We start from the raw sequence: 20,789 nt of genomic DNA, 5'->3' as shown, positions 1-20,789 counted from the left end.
GCTCTTCTAAGGAGGCCGCTTATACTCTCTGTGCCCTATCAGGGACACACAGTGGCTTCTCTGGAAGACAGGCCTTAGCTCAATACCCCAGCTAAGCAGACATCAGAGGGAAGGCCAGTCGCTGATACCAATGGTTGTATGCTCCGATTGCACATTGCAGTATCTATAACAGTACTGCAGCTGAATATATATATGGGGGGCGATAAAACCCTCTTTTTTGTTTTAGGGGGGCCTGACTCTAGAGGGTGGACAGGTACTGGAAGAACAAAGGTAGAGTCAAAAAGCTACCCCTCTCATAAACGCACGGGAGGTGCAGACCGACTACAGAAAGCTAGGTTATGTGGATTAGTAACAACAGAGGTGAAATTGCATGTACTGCTAGATCATTAACAGTACTGTCGACACAGCTAGTAGGCGTTTCTGGTTCGGGTGGTGATTTTAACATCAAATTTGCAGTGTAACACAGGTAATCTGATGACCCGAACTGTCGACAGTAATTATGTACTGTTAATGATCTCCTTCGCCCCGCTTACCTAACCCACCCATCTGTTTTTCAGATCTGCCATAGTGCCAAAAGAGCATGCACATGGCAGGGACGCATAGCATAAACAACAGTAACATGGCCTAACATACATGCAGCTTCCAAAAAATAAGAGCCTTGGAATAGTGCAATTTCCCACAAAATTGGAGAACAATCTATATATAAAAACAATTTCAAAATTCAAGAGATAAAAAAAAAACTCTCACTGCAAATGTAGCAGCAGAAATAATATGCACGTGTGCCTTTTCTGGATATGTGCATGTGCTGTGTCTATGTTTTCTAAATTTCCCATCTACTCTTGGAGCAGAAATGACCATCAAGTGGCAGTGGTAAATGTGCACTGCCAAGTAGAAATCATGAACATTATGCTTATTGCAGACATGTTTTGACTCACCTGGTTCAGATGTTCTCTCATTGCTCGGACGTTTTTGATATAGTTACTGAATCGATCACTGAAATTTTGCAGCTGGGCCTTTTCCGACAGGCGGTTTCCAGCCGCACCTGAATGTAAGCCCTCTGTGGTGTAGGCCATTTCTGATATAGTGCCACAGCTGAAATGGAACATGTGACGAACAGAACATTTTACTATTAAGGGATCAAAACATGATAGGGTCTATTGTATTATAGATCCCTGCAATCATTTTCAAATAAATGCTATACATATTTAAAACCAGCATCCCTTGATATTGATAAAGAACCGGTAAGATAGCTCAGCGGGTTGAGCGCTCGCTGCTGCTATCTGAGCGTGTTCTGCAGGTTGCAGGTTCAAAACCTGGCACGGCCAACTCAGCCTTTCATACACATATACCTTATTCAGTCCCTCTTCTCTTGCCCGACTCCTATCAAATCCTATAATAACAATGGTACAGCAGAGCACCATTGTAAATGGAAAATAATATTATTAAGACATCTTTATGCCCAATGTTTCATCATGATGTATAACATAGCAAAGTGATATAATATGCATCAAGATGCTGTTATGTTATTGGGCATTTGTATAGCGCCTTTCACCATTGGTATGATCTCAACGCGCTGTGGGTTGAACACCCTCAGGGACTGTAGTCCAGGTCAGTGGAGAAAGTAGGGTAGTAAATAGTGCATGTGCACTCTATATGCGTGCAGCTGGGCCTCATTTTCATGGTGGGTAGCTGCATTCTAACGCTAGGAGTAGTGTGAAGGGGGTGTGAGAACAGGAGTATGTGTACAACTAAGCCGAATTGTCTTGGGGTAGCTGCATTCTAGCAGACGTGGTGCTTGTATATGAGATAATGTGTGCAGCTAGGCCGATACTTTCGTGGGAGATCGCTGCGCTATAAAGATTGCTCAGGTGTGCATGGTGGTGTGTGAATATGTGTACAGCTAGGCCGATTTAATCATCGGGGATAGCCAAATTCCAAGTGGTTTCTGGTGCAGAGGAGAGAATCTGCATATTATAGGTTTGTGGATATCCGTGCAGTTCGAATATGTCCCCTGTTGCTAATTCCTGTGCCTGCCGAATTTACTTTTGCTCCATGTTATAGAGGTTTGGTGCCTTAGTTCTCCAGGAACCCTTATGTCTGGGGTGGACTCGCTTCTGTTTCGCCAAGATGCTAATGAAGGTCAAGTGGCACAGCGAGTAGAGCGCTCGCTTTGACATCCGTGCAGAGCTTGCACCACACACCGTGGGTAATAATAAGCAGCGCTCAGATACCTGAGGGTTCGTAGCGCTATATAAATGCCAAATTATTATTATTATTAGTCATAATTTACAAAATTGTTAGTTTATTAAAACATATATAATATCCACAAAGTGCAAATGCTTATAGGTGCAAATATTCAAGTAAAGTTTTCTTTAAATAGAAATGATAATAAGATTATAATGCATAATTCATAAACTCCAATTGCATAAATACTTTGAACATATGGCACAAATGTGCTAAGCATTAAACATAATATATAGATGTTAAACTTTGATCTATAAAGTGCAAGTGCATAATTCAATGTTTTCACATATGTCGCAAATACGCACGTCGATACGATCACTTGACGCAAAGATGTGCTAAGTGTAAAACACACTAGATGGATATACAAATTCTCATGCATGAAGTGCAAATGCATACATTGATACTTGGATATATGGAACAAATGCGCTAAATATTATGCACACTAAGCAAATGGCGTAGCTGTATTCCTTCATTTTAGGTTTACTAACAAAGCAAGTATAGCTGCAAACATTCTGGTGAATCTAAGCCTCGATTAAGCATAAATATAGTACATGAATAATAAAATACAAAACAGAATAAAGTGCTTAAGCACGGGAAAATAAAGTAAAGTGCAAATGCATCCTTACAAACAAAACATGTTACCATTATCTCACACAATTGATCAAACTGCTAGTACATATCAACTGCATGTACATAATCCTAAAAACATTCAATCGGATAAGGTACAAATGCATAATCAAAAGAGTTCAAGTGCATATCGAATCCTTAAGTCACAGTTCTTACATTATATTATTAAAACAGGTCTCCAACATTTAAATAGGATGAATGTGATGGCGCAGTAAGTATTTCATCAGCCACGAACCAATTTCCACAAAGAACATGCTTATTCATCAAAACACTAGGGCATCGTTCAATGAGAGAGACTAGCAGTAAGAGGGACACGTCAAAACAATTCAAATTTCATAAAAGGTGCAACCATAACCACTGTGTAAAACTATGATATAAAAAATATTATTTAAAAAACAGATGTATAGGCTTCAAATGACGTGTCAAAAGAATGTTTTCATTCAGTCTCTTATCACTACTGTATATTTACAACTTGCTTCTCCCCTCTAAAAACACCAAATCAGGGGAATCGAGTCTTAATCATCGCTCCATCTCAACATATCATAGCACCACCCTGCACAGACTAATTACCTTAATCACCAACAAAGACATGCAATTCTTCATCCTTATTGTTTACATTTTACAGACACTCATCTATGGCTCACAAAGTATTTTCACCCACATACATAGCCGAGTAGATTCTATGAAGGACGAGTAGCTTTTGTTTGAAACTTTTTTTTAATTATCATGGGTGACTTCAATCTTGGTCTGAACAACCCACCCGACACTCACGCAGACCTCTTAGCTAAAACTATGGAAGCCCAAGGGTTCACACAAAGGATCACTGCCCCCACACACAAACAAGGTCATAACTTAGATTGGTTAGCGGACAATAACTGTACCACCCTCATAAAATCTAACACCCCCATGCCCTGGTAGGACCATAACACAATAATTTTCCGCTCCACTATTACTAGCAAAAATCAGAACCTTCTGTCACCAGCACTCCCAGCTCCTTCTAGAAGTTTTAGGAATATCAATAAAGACAACATGCTACCTCTCCCAACTCCCTTCCTAGACTCACTGCACCCTATCAACGACTGGTCAATCCCGACTTCTCAATATAAAGAAATCATGTTAGAAGTCACAGAAAAAGTTGCACCTCTAAAAATAAAAAAAACAACGAGCAGCACACATCAACCCTTGGTTCACCCCAGAACTCAGAACATGCGTGCCTTAAAATAACCTGCTGAAAACAATTGGCGCAAATCGCTGACTACAGCAAATAATAGCCATTTTCAGGCTACAGGTAATGATTACAAAAAAGACGTCCTCTCAGCCAAAAGTGAAATCTATAACCAGAGAATAGCTAACGCTCAATCCAACACGAGAGAATTATTCACCATTCTCCGAGAATTAGAATCCCCAGGATCTACCCCAGATCACACAGTCAAAGACAAAATTCAAAACGCCTTAGCAGACAAAATATCCCTACTTCAGTGTAAAATAGAACAAAGAAAATCAAAATTGTGTCTCAATCAAACCCAGACATTAACACCCCCTCTGAAGGAGACTAACAAATGTTAATTCGCTCCACTCACCATTGCCAATACCATCAATATCATCAAAAGCCTAAAACTGTCCAGATGTAAAGGTGACATTTGCCTAGCAACTCTGATAAAAGAATGTGCAATAGAATTTGTACCCTTTATCACTAGCCTCATCAACAGCTCATGCGCCTCTAATGCAGTACTGAGCGACTTAAAAACAGCCGGGGTCCTAACCCAACTAAAAAAAACAACACTAGACGCTTATATGCCTACTAACTTCCGCCCCATTACCACGGTACTGTTCCTATTAAAAAAATCTTGACCATGCAGCCTACCTGCAGATCCAAAAATATTTGGAAGATAACAACCTCCTTGGCCTAAGACAATCTGGCTTCAGACCAGGTCACGGCACAGAGGCCGCTATACTAGATGTAAAAACACAAATGGATCAATACAAAGACAAAGGGGAACTGTGGATCGTCCTCCTCTTAGACCTCTCCGCAGCCTTCGATCTGGTCAATCATGACATCTTTGTCAACACCTTGAGGCTGCCTCCCAATTTTTTAGTAGACGATCAAATCATTTCTTACTAATCAGACAATGAGGGTCTTTTCAGACAAATCAGCAGCTCCTCCGGTCCCTGTGACCTGTGGTGTACCGCAAGGCTCCTGAGTGTCACCCACACTTTATAACGCCTTCACAAGGCTCCTATCTGACAAACTTGACAACATGGGTATCACGTACACAAATTCTGCGGATGATACGCAAATACTTATACCTATTACCGGATGTCACGACACTGATTCAAAAAACTTAAATAAGATCTACCTAGCCATCCAGGCCTGGATGGCGCTTAATGAACTATGCCTTAACGACGATAAAACTGAGTTAATCCTCATTGGAAACAAAACCAAACTCAGTAACCTTCCCTTGGCGTGCACATCATTCAACATTGATGGCAGTACTATCACAGTAGCCAATGAAATAAAAACACTGGGGGTATACATAGATTCCTCACTAACGCTAAATAGACAGGTTAACACGGTTGCCTCCTCAGCAGCCTACACCTCTAAACTGATAAGAGCTAGTAGACGATTCCTTTCTCCCCACAACACTATCACCCTGGCTAGAGCCTTGATCTTACCTAGGATTGACTATTGTAATTCCCTATATGCAGGAACTAGCTCAAAAAACATTAATAAATTATAGGCTGTACAAAAGAACGCCATTAGAGCCGCCCTAAACATTCCTAGCCATGAACATATCTCTCGTTTCAGGAGAAAGAGCCACTGGCTCCCTGTCCACGACAGAATCAATTTCAAAATCCTCACGCTTACCCACACATGTTAGGCCAATAAAGCACCCCTATACCTCAGCAACCTTATCCACAAAACCCAATCCAATGGACCTACTCGCTCTCAGTATACCAATCCGCTCATCACCCCTTAATTCAGAAGCCAAAAAGCAGGAGGCTCAAGTTTCCCCACATTAACACCTAAACTGTGTAACACCCTCCGTACCCACCTTAAAAATGTCACCTCCTTCTGGTCATTCAGAAAAAAATCTAAAAACCCTACTCTTCAGGACAGATCCACCCCAGTAGCTTCTCGGATCTGGTTCTATGGTGGCTCGTCCTGTGTACATAAATGTATACTTTGTAATGTGTAAATACGATTACTGTGTAATGTGTACATTTGTAACTAATTAACGATGATGCTATGCTCCTCAAACCTGTAACCATCCTCTAAGCTTGCATTTGCGCCTAGTTGCCTTTGGGCTTTGTGCGTGTTATAAATAAATAAATAAATAAATAAATGTTTACTTTGTTTGCAGTAAATGCCAAATAAGTTTCACTGTGCGTGGCTGGCTTCTGGGTTGCAGCATTGTGCCAAACATAAAGCAGGTTTTTAGTGGCATGCACCATTTTACAGAAATCTCATTTTAAATGTGTTGTCCTCCCTTACTATGGGTCAAGTGCATTTCTCTTAGGCTGAATAAGTAAACTAAGTGAACTGACATGCAGGTCTAGCTGAATTGTAAAGAATTTTCAAGGCTCGACTCCTCTCACTAATGTCTTATTTCAGCAGTATGCAAAACTGCTGTATTGTTGCTCATTTCATGTCTTGGATACAAATAACTTCTTGTGACATTAACAATATTAGTACAAAATTGCTACTCAAATGGGTCTGTTTGCAAATCAAAAAGATTTTATTAAGCAAATGCTGCTAATCCATTTTTGAAAACTAATTTATGCCTTGCAGTTAATTCAAACTCCTAACAAAATTTACAGAAATCTTTAATAGCAAACATAAACAAAATATTTTTTTTAAATAACAAGTGGCACTTAAATTATACACTCCGCCTGCAACACTCACCCCCACTAAATTAGTGGCAAGAAGTCAGGATGAAGAGAGAAAGATCAAATCTTGAATTCAGCCCACCACTCACAGATGGGAGACCAGAAAAGAAATTGAAAACCCTATTTGTGATCAAAATGGCATAATCGGGATAGCTGGGACAGAAATTTGTGTTACTACACTCGAGTGAGAGGGAAACTCACAGATACTAAGCAGGACACCAAGGCAATGTAAAAAACACAGATAAGAAAATCGATTTTGGGAAAAAGACAGAATGCAAAAGAAACACACGTGGCAGAATGGCAATTCTTTTCTACACAGGACTTTTAATGACAGACAGCCACAGAAAGGGCTGGGCTGTCAAAATCGAAAATCGGTTTTCAAGATAAGGAACATAGGTACATAACAGATAGGATTCTGATAGAAAGGGGTTACTCTTAATGGGATTACAGTTTTGGGGTTTTCTATGGGATGAATGCAAATCAGAATTGGTAGGAAAGCACAATGCACATGCAAATTCATTTTTTGTTAAACAAATACTATTTCTGTTGAGACTATATTTTAATGGCTATAATTATTAAAGCAAGACACTGCACGCAAGGGGTTAATTTCAAATTTTAACCAGTTTGCACCATGAATCTCCTTACAGGGGAATTAATTAATTTACTTCAAAATGGTACTAAGGATTTACATGGATAACTGAAAGAATTATTAAAAGGAATGCGTTAACAGACATAGGCTAACACAAATTCTTCCACGGAAAGGTGAACAGATGATACTAGCAATTTGGGATGTTCAATAGGATTTTCTAAGAGATGTAGGATTCAAAAGAGAGGAGTGTGCAATTTAGGACTTTCAATGGGATTTTCTATGGCATGCAAAATCAAAAGAGCAGGATATGCAGTTTGGGACTGGGTGATGTGATACTTACAATGTAAGCTTGAGTTTTGGGTTCTGGACAGCCAGCAAGGTCTCTAGGACAGCTGGGCCAAGGGATCTGATCACTGGGCTCTCCTGGATTGGATGCTGGGCAGCTAGGCAAGGTCTGGTTACTGTGGACAGTTGGATGGGAGCTGGACAGCCAGGCAAGGTCTGGTCACTGTGGTCAGCTGGATGGGAGCTGGACAGCTAGGCAATGTATCTGGTCACTGGGCTCTCCTGAAAGGGATCAGCTGCCTCCTCTCCTTTTCCCCTGGATTCTGGCGTTTGTGCCTGGATCTGGATAGATGGATGCATCTCTGCTGTCCTGGATCTTGAAGTCTGGGTTTCAGTGGCTTGTCCCTTGTGTTTCTCTGTCTCCCCCTTATATAGCCAAAGTGACATAATAGCATTTTACAATCTGGGAGGAATGGAGTTACTCCTATTCTAGGATAGGCCAGCCTATCGGTCCTCCCACCTCACCCTGGGCTGATTGGTTCAGGGGAAATTACAACATTTATGTGTGTGCATTTATGACCTTTCTTTGTCTCACAAAGCTAATTTTTACCAAAAATGAGTTATAGAGCCAAACTTCACATGTCTACTAGTCACCACTATAAGAAGCAGATATACGGATTCCATAAGTCACAGGGAATTGGACAGTGTGATCGCCAACTCTATGACATTGCATCGTCCTTTGGCACAATTTCACCATTTTCATGAAAAGCATAATATTTAAAAAATCTGCCAATGGCTACAGATATTCCCAATAACATTTTGCATCTATCCACTTAGTTTCAGATTCAACCCATTTATAATTCACCCCGAAATGCATTTTTCATGGCCTTTTCAGTTCACCAAGTGCTAGAAACAGGCACTTGATCTCTTTATGTTTGTCTAAAAATACCATGAAATACTGGCATAATATAAGGTTACTACTTATTCATGGTGTTGGGAAAAATGTCTTAGTGTAAAATAAAGTTCTTTAAAGTCAATGGGTGAATTTGACACTGCGTGGGCGGTCCTGCAAACCCCCACAGCCAACTGTCTCTGCCAGGCTTGGCTTGCAACAAAGGATTTTTATGATGCCTTTTGAAGTTCTTACAGTTGCCCCTTCAGGGTGGATGCAGGAGGAAATCACACCTCTCTGTCATGTACCAACCCTACTGCGTTCTTTGTTCCTTTCTGCAGGGATGCCGGCCAGTCTAGCAGGGCAGTGAATGTTCACACTCTTGGGCTTTTCAGGTGTCATTGTGGGCTGGTTTACTTATGGATGCAACTTTTTTTTCCATCTGTGGCAGGGCATCCTTTAAGTCAGTGCCTGGGCAAAAAACCAGTTCTGCTGGTTTCTGAGTTTCTACCAAAGGAAACCAAGTCTTGTGGGGATAAATATACTGTATATTAAATAGCAAAACCCCCAGCCACATATTCCATCACGTTTCTGTGCAAGCACAAGCTGTCATTTGACATTTCACTTTTAAACTGCATTTTCTTGACTTTAAAGAGAGCACACGCACACGTGCGTTAATTTCCTTGCATTTTGAGTTTACAAATGCGGTTTCTGCAGACCATAGTTTCATTTCACTTAATCTTCTGGGGGGTTTGGCATATACGGTTGATTGATGGACTCAAAAGGATGCTGAACAGGATTCCTTAGATATTGACATGGGAAAAAGAAATGCCAGGTTATTTCTTTCATTTACTGCAATTTTGAGTGCAATGGTTCGCAGTAAACGAAAACAAAAGCTGTGTTAAGTGGAAAACCAAATTCGTTGCCCCTCAAGTACTTTATCAGTACAGCAGCTGTTCTTGAAATGTATTATATTAATATATTATAATTCAGCATTTATGTAGCACTACGAACCCTCAGGTATCTGAGCTCTGCTTATTATTACCCACGGTGTGTGGTGCTCATTTATCGACCTCGGAAGGATGAAAGGCTGAGTTTGGCCCTGACGGGATTTCGAACCTGTCAGCAGGCTCTGCACAGATGTCAAAGCGAACGCACTACTCGCTGTGCTATCGGACCGGCTCACTTTTTGGTAATTAGCAGAAATAAAGCGCACATGGGTGTATTGCCATGAAGGGCACAACTTTGTGATGTTTTCATGAAATAAAGAACAATTTTGCAAAGCCGTTTTGAATGCTGGTAATTTTCTGATGATTTAAATGAAGGTAAAACAAATGTAGAGCCATTCTTTGGGTGGTAGTGTTCAATGCTTGTCACACATGTGCCAGGGAAAGAAGAGCGCCGCCCCTTTTGTTGCATTATTTTAAGGCGGTTTTTGGTTTGAAGGGGAGTTCTGAAGTGGGCTTTAAATGTACCCCACAACAATTTGATCTCAATGTCTAAATAGACAATCTCATGAAAACTATTATGTTCAGTAAATTGTACATTTATCCCATTTGAATCCAATAATGTATAGAAGTGAAGTCAATCTTTGATGGTACCATCCCAAATGATAAACAAATAAACAGTTCTTCAATATTTCTACTCCACAAAATCACTGTTTCCATGAACCGTTGTAGATCTTCAGATCTAAGTATCTCCTCCTCCCACTTGCCCATGAATACATTTGCATATGTGGGGGAAACAATATTCCCATGGCAGTACCACGCAACTGGTTATAATACGGACAATCAAATAAAAAGGAATTGTGTCCCGTTCTTGAGTGTAAGTTAGTGCTTACAAGCAGGTCCAGTACGGCTTCAAAGCCACTCCTTCTCAGGTCACGTTCAGCTCTTTAAACTGCATCAACACCTAATCTCAATTTTAATCCTAACTCCACCGTATCAGACAATGGGGCATGGGAAAATCGGACATAGTTAATGCCTAATGTTGTAAAAAATTGGAGTTGCGGGATATCCGCACTAATATAATTGACAGGATTGTAGTACTGTTCAGGTGACTTCTCTTTGGGTTTGGCACATCTAATCTAGAGATAAAGACTCTTGGCGTCTTCTTAGGCGTCTTCTTGGCGTCTTGTCACACACTGGGCGATCTGAGGGGTCATGCATACATGCGCAGGACCTATGCACATGACCATCTGCAGTTTCAGTACCTGGATCTTCTCTGGAGGCGGGGCTCTCCCGAGGAGCTTTAGTAATTTCATCTTCCCCCAAGGTCATACTACTTATATCCGGCTGCGCAGGCATGGGGCATTTACCTAAAACAGGTGATTTATTAGCTAGCTGCTGTCTATCCTTCACAGGCACTGGACCGCCTCCACTCCCTTTCAATAATGCCGTCCGCTGTTTCCCTTTAAGAAATATGGGGAAATCTTCAAGGGTTCACTTGGCATCTCAGTCCCCACAGTTGTTTTCGTAATTAATAGTGACAATTTTCCTTTATTCACAGGTACGATAGGGTGCACCTTTTTCTTACGTTTTCCTGACACTCCAATTTTCGGTATTTCCAAGATATCTTGTTTCGCCTGTTTTAATCTTCGGATAAAATTACTTAGATCCATTTTTGACTTTTTGATGTTTAGTTTTCTTTATTTCGTTAACCAGCAACTGTTGATCAGAGTCTGAGTCCAGAAGGAGTCGCTTCTGTCTCTTTTTAGTTTTACCATTCGGTTTATTCAATTTCTTAATTGTTGTCGTCCCCTCCATAGTTCCCCTCTTGGAGGCAGAACTCAGGCTCGATTGTGGTCTAACTTGGTCATTGGCCGCCTGGGCAAGGCGCACCCGTTCTTCCAAGGCTGAAGCTGGGAGTGGAGTATCATCCAGAAGACTAATTACTGGATCTTGATTTGAGACTTCTTGGCATGAGGCAGGAGACTCAGATGACCCGCATTCCAGGCCTCGCCTGTCTTCTAACAAGTTCGAATTAGGTTGTCCCAAATCCTCGTTGGCCCCTTCCCAATATTTTAGTAGCTGATCCAACTTTTCAGACTGCTTCTTTGATTCTGTTCGGAAATCCTTCAATGAATCCCTCACTGTGCCATTGATTGCTGATTTTAGGGCTACCAGTGAGGTTTCATTGATCTCCATATCTTTAGTCATTTCTAGAAGGAGACCCTAATGCTGGAAAACCTCTGATTTTAAGGCTTCAAAGACTTTGACCAGTGAGAAGTACAAAGTTGTAAGTGTAGGTGCCGTGTCCAAAGAAACCTGATCAGTCTGCATGGACATATGCACTGGAGAGGGCCTGGAAACCGTATCTTTAGTGCAATTCTCCACCATAATCCTTGAGACTTTGAATAAGGCGGAGATGGTGTTTAATTCAAAAGAAGAGTCCAGGGATATTTAGGTTATGGAGCCCCCCTTCATGCTCCCCTTCAAGACCCTTCACTACAATGCCAGCAGTTCTATTCTGTGAGCCCAGATCACAGGAAATCAGTTACGTGCTTCCTTTTTCCATCATGGAACCATCTTCCACTGCCCTAGGGCCTTCCGCTGGAAAGAATTCAGCAATAGAATTGTTTAATGTTGTCACAGTTAATGTGTATTTCAGATTTGAGGAAAGGATGACTGCATGATAGGGAGGGTAGGTGAAGATTCCACCGTCACAGAGAGCCTCCCCTCAGTAGCGATGCGATCAGTTGCCCCCGACCCTGTTGCGACTTGATTGTCCTGGTTTGCAGAGGAACCTTTCCAGTTTTTTTTGTTTGCGCCCCCATTAGTGAAGGTTTGAAATTCAGGGGGATAGAAGTCATCACCAAGGACTGTGCTATGGAGATTGTAGGAGCGCGACATAGCCCCAGACCTAAGTAGCACGCACCACCTTGGTTTACTTCCCCCAAATCAGAGCAATCAAATAAAGCAATTACAGGATTTGCTTTTGGTAGTCACTTACCTTTACAGATGTTTAGAGAAATAAATGTTCCTCCGTACACTCTGCATCCACGGCAGACAACTGCACAACTGCAGGTGACTTTACGTGACTTTGTGCGTGTCGCGCATGCGTGTAGAATATACAGGAAACGAGGAAGTCAGGCAAAGTATTCACGTTGCAAGCAGAGCAATGGAAAGTTCCCAGGCTTGATAGTAGCTAACAGCGTTGGTCACAGCAGTCTCGCTTCAGTGAAACAATGTATCAGGATAGACACGCAACATAATTTACCCAGACAGTAAAGTCCAATAATCAGTCCACCTAAAGTTTGTTCAAATATAGCATGTCCCAAGTCAAGTGCTACATGCTAATAACATCAGCAATCAATTGCTACAAGTAATTAAATATTCATAATCCATCACAGGTATTCACTGAGTGGAAAATCAGTGCACATTTCCATGAATACTGAATGGTCTTAATAAAGTGCAAAGTGCATATATATCATAGCGCAGAGGTCGCCACACTATAGTAAAGGTGAGTATCGAGCTACATAGAAAACCCAAAAAATGAATTGCTAATAACTTTTGACTCATATGACGGATTTGGCTGACATTTTGCAAACAAAGAGTTTGTTACAGTAACCAAACCTCAAACAAAGGACATTTTGAGAAAGATGTGTTAATAAATTATACCACTTGACAGCAAAACCCACTGGACCGAATTAGACCAGGTATGAAACAACTTGGACATGAAGCATTGACTCCATTTCTGGGAGGGGTCTGGGGTTATTGTGTCCATTCGTTTTTAAAATATTTGACGGAGAAGGGTGTGCCCCCTTCTCCCAAAATTATAGTTATACCTCCCATTGTGCTTTGCAGGAGAGAGCCTTTTCAGAATTGAAAAGTCTACATGTGCTGTTTGTTCCTTGCGAGAGATAACCAAGGTTATTACAGAAATAACCACAGCTAGCCAAAAATGAAAAGTGGAAAAAATGCCATTTGGAGGGAGAAAAAAAGGATGCAATGGCAAAATGGGGTGTGGAGGAGGAAAGAGGATACCATGTGATATTGGAAGGTTGTGGGGGAGAGGGCTGGGGACCAAGTTCAGAGCCCAAACTTTTTCTCATAACCGTGGCTATTCGGTGGGATAACCTCAGTTATATAAGAAAACGAGATCAGGAATGAAAGCGCGTCATACCAAATGACGAGTGTTGAGGGGGAATGGGAGAGGGTGAGGAAGGGAAAGAGGACCCAAGAGGAGTAGGGGGAGCATGCCAAGAGGAGGGGGGCACTTGGTGAGGGCCTGTGAGGAAAGAGTTTTGGATTTTGCACGCTTTTTGGGGATAACTGCAGTTATTTGTGGGCACCTACAGAAAGTCACAGTTATTTGTAGTACATTGCCACTATAACCGCGGTTATGGGAAAACACATTTTAAAAAGAGAGTTGAAAAAATTGGAATAGTACAAAAAAAATGAATTTTACAGCTACAAGTGTGGCCTGTAGTGTTTTAAAACATACAGTGGGCATGGCCAAAGACTGATCAATGACAAGGGCCAAAGGCCCTGGCTAGTGGATCAGTTTGGCCATGGCCACCTAGTGGGTCAAAAAGGAACATATTGGGGGAACATGTACAGTGGACACGGCCGAAGGGCATGGCTAGTGGCCCGGTAATGTTTCTAAATATACAGTGGGCATAGGCCAAAGTCTCTGCTCTCTGGCCAGGACCAAAGACCCTGGCTAGTGGGCCTAGAAGACATGTATAGTAGCCACAGGCTATGGCCAAACTGTAGGTTAAAAAGAAACATATTGGGGGGACATGTACAGTGGCCATTATAATTATAATTGTTTTTCATAACGTGATTAATACCAAAGAGGTTTCTAAGGGTGGACTCGGGATTATTCTGTGTTGCTCTGAGTCATCTTGCTTCCAAGACAAGCGCGTTGCCAATGAGCTATACTACCAGTGTTTTACCCAAAGGCTGTGGCTAGTGGCCCGGTAGTGTGTTAAAATATACAGTAGGCATGGGTAAAGGCTGTGCTCAATGGCAAGGGCTGAAGGCCCTGGCTAGTGGGCCTGAAAGACATGTATAGTGGGTCGAAAAGAAACATATTGGGGTATCAGGTACAATGGACATAACCAAAGGCCATGGACAGTGGTCCGGTAGTGTTTTAAAATGAACAGTGGGCACGGCAATGGCTGAAGGCCATGGCTAGTGGCCCATAAAAAAAATGATGATCTAAACAAAAAACTTGAAATTCGCTGAACATGTTTTAGTTAAGTTGCAGTTAAGTTGAGCAGATTAAACACAACAAAACCCTTGAAATTCGTGGGAAGTCATGACCAGCTTAACTCAGCGTGTTCCCTTTGCAAAGCCCATGAGCACATATTATTAGAGAAGGGATTCACAATGACATACCATATGACATTATGGGGGACGTAGCATTATGGGGGACATCAACGGGAGTGCGCCAAGTTAAGCTGGTCATGACTTCCCACATCCACTGAATTCCAAGGGTTTTGTTGCATTAAATCTGTTCAACTTAACTGCACCTAAACTCAAGTGTTATCAGTGAATATATATATATATAATTTATTTATGGTTATTATTTTTTTCCTTTATAAAGCGCACAGCAACCCGTAGGCATCGATGCGCTGTTACAGAGACTAGTTACTTGCAGATGAACAAAAACATATGGTAAGTAAGGAAACAGTTAGAGCAGACAAAGCATTGAGTTGCATTTGGTTGGATCTCTCACCTAGTCAATCAACCAAGTTTTGAGGGCTCTCTGGAGTACCGAGTATGAGGGTTCACCTCTCAGGGTGAGTGATAGAGAGTTCCACTGTTTGGCAGCGATGGATAGCCTCCCGCTTTAGTGCATCTCACCCCCAGCTGCTGTGAAACCGAAGGCTCTGGATGCTGGTACTGCCCCTGAGAGAAGATGAGAGGCAATGAGAATGGCGTGGTGGTGTCGTGATATGTCGTGATATCCCTCGACCCTTTTGTGCCAGAATGAAGTGAGCAAGAGTTTGCCCATGCAAGCTCACCTGTTTTAGTGTAAGGATGAGCTCTCCATCCTGTTTTCTCTCAGCAGGGACACCATGGATGGACCTAGTTGCATCACTGGTCCTTTGCGTGGTGGCCCAGACCGGCTGCGACCAATCCCGCCTTGAAGGTAGGTGTTTTATAACAATGATTATTGTCTGTATTCGTGGTGATGATTTCCCCAATGATTATTGTCCATAACGTTATATTGTCCTTTCCTCTCCCTTCTGGTATGAAGATGGCCCCACGAGTACGCAGTGATGGAAGAGAGTCCAATCCGGAAAACCTACAAGAGGTAAGTTGGATTCCCGGATGATGTGCAAAGTTTGCGAGTTGCGCTGGCCAGCATTAACAGTTTATGCAATTGTTAACCTTGTGCTTTCGGTCTTTTGCAGATATATGATATGATATGATATGGAATTTATAACGCGCCTATACACAAGTGTTTCAAGGCGCGACGAGGCAAGGGAAGGGGAATAAAGGGAAGACAGACAACGATCCTACTAGGCCAGGTGACATTCAGATTGCGCAAGTGCATGGGAAGGGAAAGGGAGAAGTGCGGGGGGTGAAGGGAGAGCGGGGGAAGTGCAGTACAAGGGATAGTACAATAAAATAAGATAAATAAAATGGCCAGCAGGTGGCAGTGTATGGTAAGTGTAGAACATAAGTGCTGGTAAGGGGGGCTGTAAGGATACAGAAAAACAGTCCCTAGGTGCAGGGGTTGCCAGGGAGGCAGTGCAGGTGGGCAACTGGCAGGCCTGGCCCAAGATCAGAAGGGGGCCAGGTATCCAGTGCAGTATCTGTCAGGAAAATCAACAGGGGAGAGGGGGAGTGAAAGCAGAAGCAAAGAGGAAGGTTTTGAGGTGCTTCCGGAACCGGAGATGGTTCTCCTCAAGTTTCAGGGAGGCAGGAAGGCTGTTCCAGAGGGAGGCCCCTGCCAAAGAGAGAGATCTACCACCAACTCGTTGCTTGTAGAAACGACTGACCCTGAGGGAGTTGGAGCAGAACAGCGGAGAGGTCGAGAAGGAAGATATTTAGGAAGAGAGAGTTGAAGGTATTTCAGCCCCAGGCCCTAGAAGGCCTTGTGGACAATGCAGAGGGTTTTGAACTTAATCCTCGCAGCCACTGGGAGCCAGTGCAGAGATTTCAATCCTGGAGAGATACGATCCCTGGGCTTGAGGCCAAGGACAAGTCTTGCAGTCCTGTTCTGGATAAGTTGCAGAGGGCGGAGAATAGAAGCAGGCAGATTTAGATAGAGGCTGTTACAATAGTCCAGCTTAGAGAGAACCACGGCTCTGGAGACAGTGTGCTTCTGGGGGAAGGAGAGGAAAGGAAGAATACCTCTGAGGAGGTGCAGCTGGTAATTAGACTTCTTAGAGACATCAGAGATGTGAGGAGAGAAGGAGAGTGTGGAATCGAAGATGACCCCGAGGTTTTTAGGCATGCAGGTGGGAGCGGGAAGAGAGCCAAGGGAGGCTGGCCAGAGAGCTGCAGGGAAGGAGGGAGTAGATGTGCTGATGAGCAGAATCTCAGTCTTACTGGCATTAAGGCAGAGGTCATTGGCGGCACACCACTCCTGGATGGCAGACAGACAGTCAGAGATGAGGGAAGGAGAGGCGGAGGCCGAGGGGCCTGAAAATGAGCTGAGCAGAGGTCGAAGTGGGCGGGAGCGGTCGGGAGCGGTGCTCCTATACTTTTTATTTTTAAGTTTCACCGTTCCTATACTTTTATTTTAAAAAGAAACCGTTCTGGAATGGTTTCCTTTTAAAATAAAACTGTAGGAAGAAGTTGAAGCTTGCACTGCACTGGACATTCCCATAATGAGAAGGTGTGTTTGTTTGGGAGTTTAGATTGTGTGTCGGAGGGGGTGTGGTGATGGGGTTTGTGGGGAGCGGGGTCAGGCCAGCAGGGAACATAGTTCCACTACTTCTTTTCATACACTTCGACCACTGGAGCTGAGTATCGTCCGCATAGCACTGAAAGTTGGGGCAGAGAGTGGCAATGTGGTGGGCAAGGAGTGCCAGGTATTGGTTGAACAACCAGGGAGAGAGGTTAGATCCCTGGGGGTCACCACAGGTAGAGACAAAGATATCGCAGAGGAAAGACTCCAGATGCAGCCCGTCGGTGTTTGATGGCGAGCAGTACTCCGAACTCCTGCCGGCTGCCAGATGGCAAGATCCGCAAGGATGATGCACCGGAAGATGACTCTGTGTTGATGGGCGTTCGGGACAGGTAAGGATGCAAGGCACTGCAAGAGGTGGATTCGAGGAGACAGGTAAGAGGGGCGCGGTAGCTGTAGAGTTGGAAGCGGTAGCACTGCTTCAAGCAATGGCGTGGCTTGCCTCAGGTAAGATGTGCGCGGTGGCTGCAGAGTTGGAAGCGGGTAGCAGTGCTTTCAGCGATGGCGTGGCAGGTTCCAGGTAAGATGCACGCGGTACCTGCAGAGTTAGAAGCGAGTAGCAGAGCTTCCAGTGATGGCGTGGCTGGTTCCAGGTAAGATGCAGGATGGATTCCGGAGACTACGATGCTTGTGCTGAACTGGAACAGGTAAGGATCTGTAGACGGCGGTAAGCGTTACGTTGCTCCAGCAGACTAACACGATGCGCCAGCATGTGGGTGGGGCTGACTTATATAGCCTGGCACCAGCCACTCCCTTTAGGCCCCGCCTTGTGGCCCCACCTTCCCACTCGCCCTGTCTTCTGCACGTGCTTCTAATGCCTCTGTATGGCCACCCCTGGCCTAGGTGCACATGCCTTAAGTATACCGTGTGCAGAGCACACTTTTAAATGAGCTTGGCGCCAGAGGCGCCAGGACTGGGTCCATTGGGACCCTGCAGGGCATACAGTTAATGGCCCTTGACCAGTGGCCATGACACAAGGGTATTTGAGTCTTCTACGTAGTTGCCAGAGAGGGAGAGGAGAATGTGTGTGTCATCAGCTTAGTTGGTGTAGAGGATGCAGAGGGAATCAAAAATGTCAAAGGGCAGTCTAGTGAAGATGTTTAAGAGCGTGGGAGAGATACAGAAACCTTGTGGTACCCTGCAAGGGTTTAGTACAGGAAGGGCACTGGCGTTGTCGGGAAACACTCTGACTCTCCCCTCTAGAAAGGAGGCAATCCAAGCTGTGGCTTCGGTGTAGAAGTTAGTTGAGGTGGTGAGGTAGTGGCAGAGAATTTTGTGGTCAACCAGGTAGAACGCTGCTGATAGGTCAGGGAGGAAGAGAAGAGCAGGCATCTCTTCGTCTCTGAACTCATCTTTCTTTTTTTTTGTTCCAGAAGCACTTATTCTGTACCATGGCCTGGGTCGGACACCAGTCTGGTGCATTCCTAAGATATGGATTGTTTGCATATGTATAAATATATTCTCCATAGACTCCTTTATATGTTTGGGTGCTCACCATATCATATTAGCAAGACAAATATAATAGCTACTCGGGTGTTTTCTTATACAGCAAATCATTAATTTTCCATGGAATACTTTAAAGGCTGAGTAATACGGATATACATACCTTGATGGTGCTGAGAAACAAAGCATTATAGTAAATCCTACTATCTGATACTCTTTGTAAGGGGCCCAAATATACTCAAACAGTTTAGGATTCAATGCACACCTGTAGATACTATTATTGATTGAATGGCCATGCTCAGGACACATTTACTAAGATGATCATATGGAATAATTCAAATTTTTTGAAAAATAGAAGAATGGTATTCTAGAGCTTGTGGAACAAAGTAGATGTAGTTTTGGTGCAACAGATTTGTGTTAATGGCAATATGTTTTGTTTTGACATCTGCACGTTCAAATGTAACCTAACCTAGAGAGAGAAGATGAGAAATAGGACGTTATGTAAGTGTTAAAGAGCCTTTCTGGGTAGCTCAGAGAATTCAATAAAAGCCAAACTAGGTTGCTAACTTTGGTGCAATCAAACATTGCCAAGGTCTCTGTGTTACACAGGAATTAAGAAGAAAATGTAGGTAGTTAATACTACTGATGTAAATCGTTCAAGGAATAGGGTTCCATGTAAGATTATTGCGTTAACCACCAGTTCCACGACCTGGAATGGGTGGTAACGGCCGGTGGCCCCGAGTTAACGGCACAAGTGAAGCAAGGGCTTTTAACGTGATCCACGGAACGTTTCCAGCCGTTCCAGCCCTTGGAACGGGTGATTAGCGCTATTAACACCTGTCCCTTAGGCTGGGACTGGGCTAATTTAAAATATTTTCTTTCGTGAGCAGGTCGCCTCGTGGCGTCCTATTCACGGAATGAAAATCCTTTACCAAGATGGCTGTCATGGAATGGGAAGGCGGGGCTCCTTGCAGAGCCCCTCTTCTATTTCAATGGTGGCCGCAATGAGGTAAACAGGGAATGGGGTTGGAAAAAAAAGGGACCGGCGGCGAGTGGAAGATGGTGGGCGGGGGAACAAGCCATCAGGCGGCTTGGAATTTGGGCTCGATCAGCATATTCAGCCTGCGTTTCAAGCCTCCTGATTGGCTGGCTCTCCACCCTGCCAGGCACTAATATGAAATATTAGAAGAGAATATACAAATATTATTGCAGCAGGAAATGGTATAATCATACTGTACAAAATCTATAAATGCACAGTCAACAGAATTTGTCCAAGAAATTAAAAGAACCTAAATGGGACAACATTTTTCACAGTCATTACTATCCATACAATGCGGAGGGGTGGGTTCCATGCCTTTTGGTGGTCAGTCAAGATATCATAGCTGGGTCTAAACAATTAGGCTAAATGCTGAGCATGCCACAAGCCAGGCTGAACATTATCTCACCCACTTTGAAGTTGCAGCAAAGGTTTTTGGGAAGGCTTTCACCACAGGATAAATATGATTTTAGATACACATCTAACATGCACAGTGGATCTTGTGACACTCGATCCAAATGGCTATATGTATAATATGAAATGGTCAGTGGGGATCGTCGACATAGGTCACTCACAGTGGCAAAAGAATTCTAGAATATAAAATATTGTTTGGCCAATGTTGGAATTTCAAAGAATTAAATTTAATTTGTAAATGTGATTGTATATGGACATTTTCATATGTATGCATGTTAGCTATTGATGAACGCTTGCCAGTATCCCAATGGAATTAAGTAAGTCTGCAGATAAAATGCATTTATGGCGGCAATCTGGCTTCATCCGTTTTGACTTTAATATTACTAGTACATGCCTAACCACTAGTTTGCAGTTTGATCCCATTAATCTCCTTGTTTTTTCTTTATATGTGACTTACTTTGATACATAACCACAAGACCCCACCAATAAAGAGGAAAAAC

At 43.1% G+C, this 20,789-nt stretch overlaps 1 protein-coding gene across 2 annotated transcripts in view; it reads right to left on the bottom strand.

Annotated features, from left to right (window-relative positions):
- Positions 1-20,789, bottom strand: part of LMNTD1 (lamin tail domain containing 1) — a 2,112,860-nt gene that overhangs the window by 2,059,953 nt on the left and 32,118 nt on the right. For both annotated transcript variants that reach the window (XM_069628478.1, XM_069628479.1), the window contains exon 2: positions 936-1,092. In XM_069628478.1, coding sequence (XP_069484579.1) covers positions 936-1,073 — 138 coding nt within the window. In that variant the 5' untranslated portion in view covers positions 1,074-1,092. The remainder of the gene's footprint in view (positions 1-935; positions 1,093-20,789) is intronic.

This window comes from Ambystoma mexicanum, chromosome 12 (genome assembly GCF_040938575.1).
Source record: "Ambystoma mexicanum isolate Mex_15411 chromosome 12, UKY_AmexF1_1, whole genome shotgun sequence".
NCBI classification, from domain to species: Eukaryota; Metazoa; Chordata; class Amphibia; order Caudata; family Ambystomatidae; genus Ambystoma; species Ambystoma mexicanum.
Note: the sequence above shows the minus strand (reverse complement) of the source record. Positions and strands in the feature narration are given on the sequence as shown.